At 51.3% G+C, this 11,819-nt stretch overlaps 7 protein-coding genes across 7 annotated transcripts; 3 read left to right on the forward strand and 4 right to left on the reverse strand.

The window, feature by feature from the left end:
• Window positions 1-425: 425 nt before the first annotated feature.
• Window positions 426-865, reverse strand: VTN49DRAFT_1966 (uncharacterized protein; the record flags this gene model as incomplete). The annotated part of the gene is made up of 2 exons (XM_069409638.1): window positions 426-694; window positions 739-865. 2 exons carry the CDS (start codon window positions 863-865, stop codon window positions 426-428), a joined length of 396 nt encoding a protein of 131 aa, XP_069269723.1.
• A 2,551-nt stretch (window positions 866-3,416) lies between these two features.
• Window positions 3,417-4,141, reverse strand: VTN49DRAFT_1967 (uncharacterized protein; the record flags this gene model as incomplete). Its single annotated transcript, XM_069409639.1, has 3 exons — window positions 3,417-3,733; window positions 3,830-3,957; window positions 4,047-4,141. The coding sequence occupies 3 exons, from the start codon at window positions 4,139-4,141 to the stop codon at window positions 3,417-3,419; spliced, it is 540 nt and encodes a 179-aa protein (XP_069269724.1).
• Window positions 4,142-4,285: 144 nt separating this feature from the next.
• VTN49DRAFT_1968 (uncharacterized protein) lies at window positions 4,286-5,301 on the forward strand (the record flags this gene model as incomplete). The annotated part of the gene is made up of 5 exons (XM_069409640.1): window positions 4,286-4,349; window positions 4,424-4,730; window positions 4,781-5,022; window positions 5,073-5,143; window positions 5,200-5,301. 5 exons carry the CDS (start codon window positions 4,286-4,288, stop codon window positions 5,299-5,301), a joined length of 786 nt encoding a protein of 261 aa, XP_069269725.1.
• Window positions 5,302-5,746: 445 nt separating this feature from the next.
• Window positions 5,747-6,406, reverse strand: VTN49DRAFT_1969 (uncharacterized protein; the record flags this gene model as incomplete). The annotated part of the gene is made up of 2 exons (XM_069409641.1): window positions 5,747-5,954; window positions 6,033-6,406. 2 exons carry the CDS (start codon window positions 6,404-6,406, stop codon window positions 5,747-5,749), a joined length of 582 nt encoding a protein of 193 aa, XP_069269726.1.
• A 539-nt stretch (window positions 6,407-6,945) lies between these two features.
• On the reverse strand, window positions 6,946-8,028 carry VTN49DRAFT_1970 (uncharacterized protein; the record flags this gene model as incomplete). The annotated part of the gene is made up of 2 exons (XM_069409643.1): window positions 6,946-7,429; window positions 7,487-8,028. 2 exons carry the CDS (start codon window positions 8,026-8,028, stop codon window positions 6,946-6,948), a joined length of 1,026 nt encoding a protein of 341 aa, XP_069269727.1.
• A 284-nt stretch (window positions 8,029-8,312) lies between these two features.
• On the forward strand, window positions 8,313-9,012 carry VTN49DRAFT_1971 (uncharacterized protein; the record flags this gene model as incomplete). Its single annotated transcript, XM_069409644.1, has 3 exons — window positions 8,313-8,468; window positions 8,524-8,646; window positions 8,701-9,012. 3 exons carry the CDS (start codon window positions 8,313-8,315, stop codon window positions 9,010-9,012), a joined length of 591 nt encoding a protein of 196 aa, XP_069269728.1.
• A 468-nt stretch (window positions 9,013-9,480) lies between these two features.
• On the forward strand, window positions 9,481-11,791 carry VTN49DRAFT_1972 (uncharacterized protein; the record flags this gene model as incomplete). The annotated part of the gene is made up of 3 exons (XM_069409645.1): window positions 9,481-10,209; window positions 10,256-10,333; window positions 10,385-11,791. 3 exons carry the CDS (start codon window positions 9,481-9,483, stop codon window positions 11,789-11,791), a joined length of 2,214 nt encoding a protein of 737 aa, XP_069269729.1.
• Window positions 11,792-11,819: the final 28 nt, after the last annotated feature.

The raw sequence follows: 11,819 nt of genomic DNA on the forward strand, positions 1-11,819 counted from the left end.
CACGAGAGTAGTTACATCAACTGGTCATTTTAACTAGTACTTACTCTTGTAGCAGTTACTACCAGTGATTGCCAGAAAGCCATAGTCAATTTACTAGGGTCCGGGAGAAAAGACGTAAGATGCTCATCTGATCTTTCGAGTGTAGCGACACGCGTCATGCCTACCCTATCACTTGGAGAGAGGTTTTTAATTCATTAGCCGGACAATCACGAACTGTAAGGTGCTGATGTACGCGGAGCACTGGTTGGAAATGAAACACAGGTATGCTGCAAGAGGGTATTCGTCAACTTATTGTACTTCAGTTTCATCGTATTTTGATGCCGTCTGCAAACGGTTATCCACAAGCAAAGTATGATTGTAGTTCGGCCCCAGTACTTTCTCCGCTCCATCCGCAACCTTCGATACATTGTCCCTGCCTGGTCGTACTATCCGTGACCAGGAAGGAAGTCACTCTGGTTGCTGATAGTGTTGAGGAACTCCAAAATCTCTTGCTCTTCGTATTTTCCTTCCTCAAAAAGGAAGTCACGCAGGTTTTGGATGGTGATGAGCAACCGCCGATGCATTGCGTCCAGCCGTTCAGATTGCCCTTGTTTTTGAAAGACAGCACACAAGCAGTTCATGACGTTAACCGTCTGCGGATGGAAGGGGCCGAGCACCTTTTCTTGTCCCTCCAAAGCGCTCTGATACCTCGCCTCTACCGTGTCGTATTGTCCTTGGCTTTCGTAAACAGCGGCTAACCTGCTGATGCTGGCAAGAGTGTCGGGATGATCCGACCCAGCACCTTTTCACTTCCCTCCGAAGCCCGCCGACATATCGCCTCTGCCTTGTTGTGCCGCCCTTTTCTCTCGAGAACGCCGGCCAACATGCCGAGCCTGAGAAGGGTGACTAAATGGTCTGGACCAAAAGCCGACTCTAGGGCCTCTAATACCAGCTGAAGCATCGTTTCTGCTTCACGATAACGACCCAGAAGATAGAAGCCGCACGTTATTTTGGCAAATAGATTAAACCTGTTTGGATTCCCTCACTTGAATGGAAAAGCGCGAGATATTCCGTCGTCGAGATCTGTTTCATGGCCATATATGCTGAAGCTTGTCTGATGGCAAGAGGCAGATAACCAAGATCATTGAGGAACCTTGCTGTATCGTCTCGATTGCCCATTTGATTTTCTGTAAGATACGTCTCCAAGAATTTAAAGCCCTCATTCTCGCTCATGGCCCCGACGTCAAAATTTTGCTCTTTGAGACACCAAGCTGTACTGTAATCTCTCGGTTCCGAGACGCGAACAGTAGGCAACCTTGCCGGCTGAACCGAAGACGAGAAGCAAGTTTTTTGAAGCCGCCGAACTGGCCTGGGCTGTCGACATTATCAATAATCAGAAGCCAGCTGCCGGCTTTTTTGTTTTCGATGGCCTTCTTGACAAGTTCTTCCACGTCCGCTTTGTCGTCTTTTATTCCGTCAATCTTTAAAAGTTCACCGATCTCTCTGTAGGCGTTTCTGTAGGAAACATCGTCTATAGCAAGCACCCAAAATATGGAGCAGTCTGGGTACTTTTTGCGGACAAGGCAAGCAGGTTCGAGTGCAATCTGCGTTTTCCCAACGCCTCCCAAACCGACAACGGCAGTTTTCTGATACTGCTCTGCCTCCACATCGGGAGGCACAGTAGCAAGTAGCTTCTCCAGAAGTGACTCCCGTCCAACGAAATCCTCATTCCTGCCGAAAGGTACAAAGAAGTGAACACGGTCTATTGCCAGCTTTCCATTGCCACCAGCGGAGACCCTGCTAAGGAGGCTGTCAACGAAGTTGCTAATCTCTCTTTCATTCTCATCCAAATAGTTATGCGTGTGCGCTGATATTGTGCTCGCCTCTTCCCAGTCGAACAATGTTTTGTCTTTCAGCCCTTGATCAACATTGAGCCGGGCGTATTGGATATTGTCTTCGATTTAACTCTAACCTGCGGTCTACATTTTTGGATGTGGCCATAGCTTCTAGCAGCTCGATAATTGACGATGGAGAATTCTCGATAGTGATGACATCCGCGAGACCTGTTCCAATGCTCAGGACTTGCATCCGTTTGTGAGCCGGGAATAGCTTTTCGGCTTCCTGAATAAGGATTTGACAAGGATTGTTGTATCCGAAAGAAGCATCGACAAACTCGACGTCATCTCGACCAAGTTTTATTGATTTGAAGAAACTGACTGCCGCTGATGTTGCGCGTGCAACTTCCCATACGGTGCACAACTCATAAACAGTGGATGTATCATATGTCCTGAAAGTGTGGGAGGTGCGTCAACATTTTTTTTTTTTTTTTTGGTGATTGCTAATACCACCCTGGAATATGTAAGCTTGCTTCCAAAAATTTCTAAGGTTGCAGTTGACATACGTCTTCGTACATGTTCCATCCCGAAAAAGCATGTTTTCATGTGGACATGTCTCAGCAGTCGACTGTCCTTGATCCCTGCGGCTCCTGCATTCTTCTTCCACACAAAACTTCCTGATTGCCAATTTCACTGCATTTTCAAGGCTTGTTGCAGAGAACACCGTCGTGGTCGTTTTCGGAGCGAACATGGTTCCCAATAGCCGTCTAATCTTTCTCACGGGTGTCGGTCTGAAGGCTTCCCTGGTTAAGTCTCGATACGCTCGTATACACTCATCAACCTTCATGTGCAATCTCCCAAGCATGATCGCAATGATTCTGTGCGATTCAGTTAGTCAATATGGTACTGCAATCACGCAAACAGGCAGTCGAGATTACCCTCTGGTGCTTGTGCCTCCAATTAAGTCAAAATAATCGCATGGACAGGGTACATCGCAGAGTCCCTTTTTCTCACGAATCTTCTCCATTATATTTTCAAGAACGCGAAGACTTGAGAAGTCTCGAATGCCGCCGCCGTCTCAAGGAAGGTCACTCAAACTAGTTGCCTTGAGGGACTGGGTAACTACCAAGAGAGAGGATCTTCAGCGGCTCCTGTGAAGCCATTGTGGGTTTGCCGATATGATCAAACAGTATACGACGTACTAGGGTTAATACAGGTCGGTGTTGCCGATCGGTTCATTTAGTTGTGAGTGAGAAGAGAAGTTTCCGAATTCGATGGTGAAGAGAACAGGTTTGAGGCATTACAGCGTAGTGAGGCCGAGAAATGACTTCTCCATTAGAACAGCTGCAGCTGCAGCTCAGCTCAGCCTGCAGACATGCTGTGATCTAGGGCAAACGGTCCCTCTCACATGCACACCCCTCAAAGGACCACGTGACTTTTGTGCGAGCCCAGTTTACATGAGATAATTCAGCTTGACAAAGAATTCTTGACGCACTTTCATCGTCAGCTTCTAATTATTGATCTTAGCAGATGTTGAACTGTCGCATGTAACTACAACTATCTTCCTGTAGATCTGATGCCTTTAGACTGCCTTTGGCGGAGCTATTTCGAATCAACCGGCGCCCGCGAAGGAACAGACGATGGATCTAGGAGCCTGGAGGGAGGGACCGGCCGTTCCGGCACGGCACGACAGGCGACATCCAATGCAGATGCATAGAAGGATATTGGCGCAGGCTGAATGGAGATGCCGGCGGCTGCGCAGACGCTCAGCAGCAAATAAAAAGGCCGTCCACCAGCGATAAGAAGCAGAAATCGCGTGCGCGAGTCCTCCCGCTTTCTCTTCGGTGAGGCGTGACTCGGAGCCCCCTTTGGGCGGGCGGTGAACCAGTCAGAGGGCGCGTCACGGGGGGTGTGGCCCACTTTTCACGCACCGTTTTGGGAAGTTGGGAAATTGGGGCTTTCCCCCCTTGACCCAAACCAAAAACCGCCAGCGACACTTCCTTCTTCCCCCATACAAAACCCCCCTCTCTCTCGCTCTCTCAACAACCGGATTCCTCTCTTGTTCCATCGCCTAGTATCGCTTACACCACTTGGGTACTCCTGTTCGCTGCTTCGACCTGCTTGCTTGAGTATTTGACGCGTTCTTCCTGCAATTCAGAGTGAGTTTGTCCACACCGCCGCCCCCTCTCTCCCCTCCTTGCCTGCCGGTTGGGCGACGTTCTTCTTGCACACCCCCCGTCTTGCTGCGCCCGCTCCCCGCGCCGTCGGCCATCCTTCTCGTGTCTCCCGTCCGACGGCCGCGTCAGCGGGTTTGGTCGCCATCGCATGGCCGTGGTGGGGGGTGATCCTGGGTCCCTGGAAGCGGGCGTGGGTCGGGGTGTGACGTAGAATAGGAACCACCAACCCGACCGGGATCACGATGCGACGATTCTTTTTTCACATCGAACAGTCTCGACTAACGGCCACAGACAATGGGTCAACACGAAGATGCCGTCTATCTCGCCAAGCTTGCGGAGCAAGCTGAGCGCTACGAAGGTCCGTGTTTGCTTTTTGTCTCCCCCCACGCCACGCGCAGGGCCGCCCGGAATTGACAATGGTGTGACTTGCAGAGATGGTGGAGAACATGAAGATCGTGGCGCAATCAGACCAGGAGCTGTCCGTGGAGGAGCGGAATTTGCTGTCGGTAGCGTACAAGAACGTCATCGGTGCTCGCCGGGCGTCGTGGCGTATTGTCACCTCCATTGAGCAGAAGGAGGAGTCCAAGGGCAATGAGGCCCAGGTCGCCCTCATCAAGGAGTACCGCCAGAAGATCGAGAAGGAGTTGACAGAGATTTGCGAAGACATTCTCGGCGTCTTGGATAAGCACCTGATCTCGTCCGCTCAGACGGGCGAGTCCAAGGTGTTCTACCACAAGATGTATGTTCGTCGATCAGATAGTAGGCGGCATTGGCTGATTAAGTTTGTAGGAAGGGTGACTACTACCGCTACCTGGCCGAGTTCGCCGTGGGCGAACGGCGTAAGGTGTCGGCCGATGCTTCTCTCGAGGCTTACAAGGCCGCGACTGAGGTCGCGCAGACGGATCTGGCGCCGACGCACCCGATCCGCCTGGGTCTGGCGCTGAACTTCTCCGTCTTCTACTATGAGATCCTCAACTCGCCCGATCAGGCATGCCATCTGGCCAAGACGGCCTTTGATGATGCGATTGCCGGTGAGTGCGATAACTTTGGTTGGGAGAAGTTCCTAGACTAATTAGGACAGAACTCGACACTCTGAGCGAGGAGAGCTACAAGGACTCGACCTTGATTATGCAGCTGCTGCGGGACAACCTGGTACGTGCTACCTCTACTGACTTACGCGGAATGGCATGAGCTAACAATGGGTATAGACTTTGTGGACCTCGTCCGAGGCCGAGACGGCCCCCGAGCAGGCTCCTGCAGAGAAGAAGGAGGAAGCCCCAGCTGCCGAGGGTGAGAAGCCTTCCGAGTAAATCAGTCGATAAACAAAAAGGAAAAGAATACAAAATAGCGGCGTAATCCAAACCCGGGGGAGTCTTGTGTTCTTTATTTCTTCTTCCAACGGTCGGGTGTTCGCCTTTTTTTTATCGCTGTTTTAGTCGGTCTTTTTTCCCCCTCGTCCTTGTTGGTCTTGCGGAGGGTCGGTCGTGATTAGAAGTGAGAAGTGATCTTACTCGACGGACGGAGTAGACGGGTAGATGAATGGACTGCCCTATGATCTCGCGAGTAATATCGATTCGTCTACAGATTAATCCATCGTCAATAAATCAAATCTGATATATATATAGTACCATCTCAAGAGGAACCCTATATACTCCATGACAAAAAACACAGGATCAAACACCAAACCAGCCCCGACCAGCCCAAACCATCGTATCCAGCGCGATAATACAGAATTATAGAAGACGTATGAGTAAACTACCTCCTCTTCTTATTGGGATTCTTTCCAGCCGACGACGACGGCCTACTCCCATCTGACTTTGGACCCTTTGCCAGATTCTTCGTCAACTGCCCAATATACTCGGTGAGATAACGATTCTCCTTCTCGATCCGGTTATGCTCCTTGCGTAATTCCTCCATTTCGTCCATGACATGATCGAGTTTTGCTTGGAGGGAGAGTGCTTCCCTAGAATTTTTTTATCATCAGCATCATACCACCTAGTTTGGAACGGAAAAAAAGTCAGAAAGATGGGAAGTTAATTACTCGCGAATCTTCTCCCTCGCTTCATTCCCCATTCGTTCCAAGTCCGCAGAATCCCTACGCGGACTCATCGCGCGGGCATCATCGGGCGGAAAGTATTCTTCCTCGATTTCGATTTCCGGGTGGTCGCGAGGGACGAGGATTGAGTCGTTGGGGTTGCGAAGTGGTGGGGGAGGTTTGACATTTGGGTTTGTGGTAGAGGACGATTTTGTGGTGCTGACTTTTCGACCGCGGTCTGGAGTTTCTTCTTCTTTCCGCTGCGGTTCTTGCGGTGGTTGTTGTTCTTCCTGTTGCGGGTTTTCTGTCGAGGAGGTAACGTTGTCGGTAGTAGTCGCAGCCGCCGCGGGGGAGGGCTGTTCTTCGTTTGACGGTGACATTTTGCTCTAATCCTCTTCGTCGGAGGGTTCTAGAGAAGTATTCTTTTCAAAGAATATGATAGTGTGAGAATTGAGCGATGGTCGCAGAAAGGAAATACAGAGAGCGCTTGACTTGGAGGGAAAAAGCGGAGGTCTCTTAACGGTTTCACGCCGGAGCTGTGGAGAACTCCTTGGTGTTGAGAATTGATGTTTCCCAGGCGGTGAGGTGAGATGATCTTCAAGCCGATCGCATTCAACACGCAGGACTAACAGACAATTTCAAAAGAGCAGTATGGCGAGAATAACCGCTGCTCTAGCTTCAGAGGGGCTCTGATCCCTATTTCCTCGGGGGTGGCAATATGATCGACATAGGGGATGTTGAACCCCTGTCGTTCAATTCGTCTTCTCCAGAAATCACATGGCAATGGGGACCGGATCTTAAATACGAAAGTCTACAGGCGATTTGGATCTGCATCGAGCGGGGTCATTTTGTTTTATTATTGGATACATCTCCCAACCGAGTTCAATCTATTAATACACGTGGAAGAAAAAAACTCAGATTACCGCCGGTTATTCCGCTGCATCCCCAGGATCTGCACCATCCGGACAAAGATGTTCAGGAAGTCCAACTCCAGGCTGATGCTCTCGTTGACAGGATCCCGTCGGATCAGCCCCCGCTGCGACATCCGCGCGTGGTGCAGGATCTTCTGCACGTCGTAGAGGGTGAAGCCGCCAAAGACAGCCAGACCGCCGTACAGCCAGATCCGCTCAGACCACATCAGGGTACGAGCCGCGGTGGCGGGCAGGACCAGTGGAGCCAGACCCGACAAAGCCACGATGGTCACACCAGCAAGTAGAGGACCACCCAGGTACAGGTACTTCTCCTGCTTGGCCGTCGCGCCGACAAAAGCAATCGAGCCCATCATGCCGACGGTGTACATACCAGCGCGGGCCAGCAGCGCCGGGGACAGGAACATCAGTGGCGAGAGCAGCGCAGCCTGCGTGACGTTGAAGCCCGTCCAGAGGGCGTACTTGAGCATGTACCTATAAACACTGTCAGGAATCCGCCCGGCGTTCGGCAGAGGGAAAAGCGTGACTTACCTTTCCGGAGGCGTGTACAGCGTCGCGTACATCGTGCCGATGCTCGCAACCAGACCCAGGCCAACGACCGCCCACGGGTTCGACGCCATCAACCGAACTGACCAACCATTCGTATGCAGTGCACGAGCTGCAACCGCGATGATACCAACGCCCAGACCGGTATGCAGGAACGTATCATTCAGGTACTCCCGCTCGTACGGCGGCATGCCACCGTCCTCGCGCGTCTCGCGGTTGAAGATGAGGTTCGTCGCGATGATGGCACCGCCGACGATGGCAGCGCCGTACATCACCTTTTGACCCAGTGTGCCATCCTGGCCCGCTGCTCGGTAGGTCTCCTGCATGTATGTTCGGCGGAACGCATTCTGGAATGTCTGTCGGGATCGCGCAAGGATGGAGGAGGGGATCGCCGGCGTCGATGGTTTGGCGGCAGGAGGTGTCTTCAAAGGTCCGTTGTGAATGAATCGGATATGTGTCGCTGCGCGCGGCGACGCTTGTTTGAGCGCCGTCGGCACGGCAAACGGTCGTCGCAGCATGAACGCCATGGTGACGCTCGATAAAGGTATGTGTTGATGAGAGAGCGCAGATTGCCGCCTCGGTTGCCTGCGGTTTAAACGGTGACGTCGGACTACGGCGGCCGGAATATTCCAGAAGTGCAGGATTATGATTATGTAATTGAAGCTCTGTGCCCAATCAAATTGCACATGTTGCTACGGAGTACAATAGACACCCCACTTCTATCCTGCGGTTTTGCACACCCCCTACGTAAAGTTCGATTTGTACCATCTTGAACTCCACGCTCGATGCTGAACCCCTCGGCTCGAGCACAATGTCAGGCCTAGAAACGATTCAATTGTCGCATGTCCCCAAAGACTATCCTGTCCACGTTGCGCTGTACAGAGACTTGAACAATGCCAAATTCCTGAGGGAGCAACTCATCTCCGGCAATGCGGAGTTTGAGTATGCCTTTATCGATGCAAGCATGGTTAGTGCTGATCGAGAGAGAGGTGTATTTTTGCTGCAAGCTGACGGTATGAAAGGTTCTATCCCGAACACACGTTTTGTCGGCCGTGTTCAAAGCAATCAACTCTTACTTGAATCGACGGCTAAAGTCCCGCAATATCCATTCGGAGATTGTATTCAGTCTCAGTCCGAATAATAACGTACGCCTATCTCCTCAACTCTAATGGAACTAGGCCAAGCTCACCGTTGCCTAGATTGCAGAGTCATTCCGCAAATTTGGCATCACAGACTCGACGAAAGACCTTCTCGTCGTTAAAGTCTCTGTCGACCCGCAGATCACGCACGACTCTGTGGCCCAGCACCTGCAGAGTGTAGTCGAGGGAACTCCGGCACGGTTTGATGACGAGACACTCGCCTCGATAGCGGATATTCCAAAGATTCGGAAGGCGTACAAGATTAGTGCGCCGCAGACGAAGGCGGGTGCGGCTCCTGCTGTGAATGGGGATGAGAAGAAAGGCCTAGAAGTTGCGATTCTAGGAGCGATGGCATTGCAGGGTGCGACATGATTGATCTGATGACCTGAGGCCATGGATATGATCGACGATGCTTTTATGAATGGATGATAGAGGTTCAATTGGGAACACATTGGGGTTGGGATGGCGTTGATTCACGGCGTGAAATACTAGTATCCACCAAGGAAACGAACAATGCTTCCTGGCAGCTTCCATATCTTCTCTTTATTCCTGTAGAGTCGTAGAATCAGTCACCGCAGGGACCTGAGACCGTGTCGCGACTCGCGCAGCTCGTTGCCCCGCCATCCGATATTTATTCCAAGATAGGAAATGTTGCAACTTTGCCAAGACATGTGTTCGAACCCAAATCATTGCACGACGTTGAATAGAACTCATGCGCGATCGATAATTCCGTATCAGCTAGTCTTCCATGCGGGGGAATAAACTCATAATACGATAGGCTCTTATTTGCGATCTATCTCCAATCGGCTCAGGCCTGTCAGATGCAGCCCTTGAGCACCCATGGCTGCGACAACAGAAGTCATTGTCATCCCAGACTCGTCACCAGAGAGAATATGGGCGTCGTCCGGATCTCCCAGTAGTTCGCAGCGATTATCTCCCTCGGGGTTTCGGCTTCAATCGTCGCCGTCGTCGCCAACGAGATCATACAATGATTCTGCCTCCGGAAAGGCTGCGCGAAGAGCAAAAACGCCACTGGGCGAGGAGATTGGAAAGGAGAATATACCGGTCGTTTCACAACAAAAGGGGTTGAAAGCAGCAACAGAAGAGTCTATATGCTATGCCAATCCCCAGAAACCCGCTCAACGAAAAAAGTCGGGAAAAGCTCAACCAAAGAAAGCTGCCAAAGAAACAGGAGACCAAAACAAAGTTCTAAAGGGCAAAGTGGTAAAATCGGCTGCTGCGAGGTCAAATGAAGCGAAGAATACACAGATGGATAAGGAAATTCGTGGTCCTGATGAAGGGACTGGGCAGTTACAGAATTTGCAAGACCAGGGCTTGAATTTGGAGGAAGCGCTGGCAAGGAGACGGGATTGGACACCTCCACGGTCGACAACGCCGATTGAGATTCCGGACACAGAGGACGAAGAGGACGAGAAACAGCTAGAACGAAAAGATATTGGAGATTTCTTGTCGAGTTTTCGCTATACGAATGGTCGTGTCTTTTCAGAGGAGTCGGAGAACAGTCAGAAGAACAAAGGACACCCGCCAACGAAGCGTCGACGGATTGAGGTACGTTCTATTGAAGATTCTTTGTGGGTTAAGTTGACATTTGCAGCTGGTTGATTATCACGTTCCCGATCCAAAGAATTTCAAGAAACCTCCTCCGAGACCAACAAATGACAAGGCAGATGTGGTTAGTATCCCCTCTTCAGCAAATCTCTACCAGTTGGCTAAGAAACAACAGAAGAGCAAAACAAAGACCATCACTGGCCTTGTTACAGGCAGGTATGCCACCGATGCTGAGGCTACAATGGCCAGTATCGGCAAGTTCTTTGATTTAGAAGAGAACCCAGCCAGTGCGGCAGAAAATCAGCCAAAGAAGGTGACAAGGCGCAAAACATCAAAGAAAAAATCCGAATCTGAATACATCATTCTGTCGCCGGAAGCTGTGACGGAGTCTTTACGAGAACAAGAATTCTTGTTTGGAACATGTAGCCAGCTGGAATCAGGAGATTCTCCAACGTTCCTGAGGGAAACGCAAAAGGCATTGCTAGCTTCGGAGAACAACGCGGCTGGGAAGGTATCTCCCGCACGGCCTTCGAGTCTGGCGTCGCGATTCACCGGCTCGAAGAGCCTCTGGTCTGCGGCTTCACGAGACGCTGACGGCTCGACTCTGCAACCAGAGGTTCTGGATCTGACGGATTCCCCTGATTTCTCTTCACTTGGACCAAATACAAAGGATAGGTCTCGAGATGAGCCAGAGTCGCCGACAATAGGACGCCAGAAAGCGTCAGTTCGGCCAGAGCCTGTTGAACTTGGGATCACTGAGGCAGGCACGTCTCGTGAAGTGCCACCACCTTCCTCCAACCAGTCGACACAGAGCAAGAGAAACACCAACAAGTCGTCAGCATCAGCGACCGAGATGCCCCGATACCGCGGCTACACGAACGCGGAGCTCAGCAAGCTCGTTGCGTCGTATGGACTCAAGCCCATCAAGAGCCGGAAAAAGATGATTGAGGTGTTAGAGCAATGCTGGCGGAGTCTACATCCGGAGGCTACGAGACCAGAAAGCCCGGCTGCTTCGCAGAAGCCGGAACGAGAAAAAGCGAGCAAGGCACCCAGGCAGCCTAAAACTAGGAAGAAAAACTCACAGAGATTGCAGCAAGAAGTAAAGCAGCCCCGAGACCCAGACCCAGCACCGCCCACTAGGTCCATACCTGATGAGATTGAAGACTCGGAAGAAGAGCTCATCCCATCACCGACGCGCATGCAACGAACGCGTATGCTATCCCATGGTGCAACGCCAGCAGTGCCGTTTTCTCTCCCGTTGACGAGGTCAACAACTACGGTCCCCGAGACTCAACGAAAAAGGAAGGACGCGGATGACAACGGCAAGCCGTCCCTCCTTACGCAGATCACAAGGGCGATCCATGCGCAGTGGATTCCCTGTTCGAATTCGAGCTCAGCTACGTCCAGGCCACTCACTTGGCATGAAAAAATACTTCTTTATGATCCAATCGTGTTAGAGGATCTGACATCGTGGCTGAACACCGAAGGTTTGGACATTGTCAATGAAGATCGGCAGGTTAGCATCGCGGAGGTCAGGGAGTGGTGCGAAATGAGGGGGATTTGCTGCTGCTCTAGGCGATAAGGACGCTAATCCCACCATGAATGCTGAT

This window comes from Thermomyces lanuginosus (assembly GCF_041956635.1).
Source record: "Thermomyces lanuginosus strain ATCC 200065 unplaced genomic scaffold VTN49scaffold_24, whole genome shotgun sequence".
In the NCBI taxonomy this organism is placed as follows: domain Eukaryota; kingdom Fungi; phylum Ascomycota; class Eurotiomycetes; order Eurotiales; family Trichocomaceae; genus Thermomyces; species Thermomyces lanuginosus.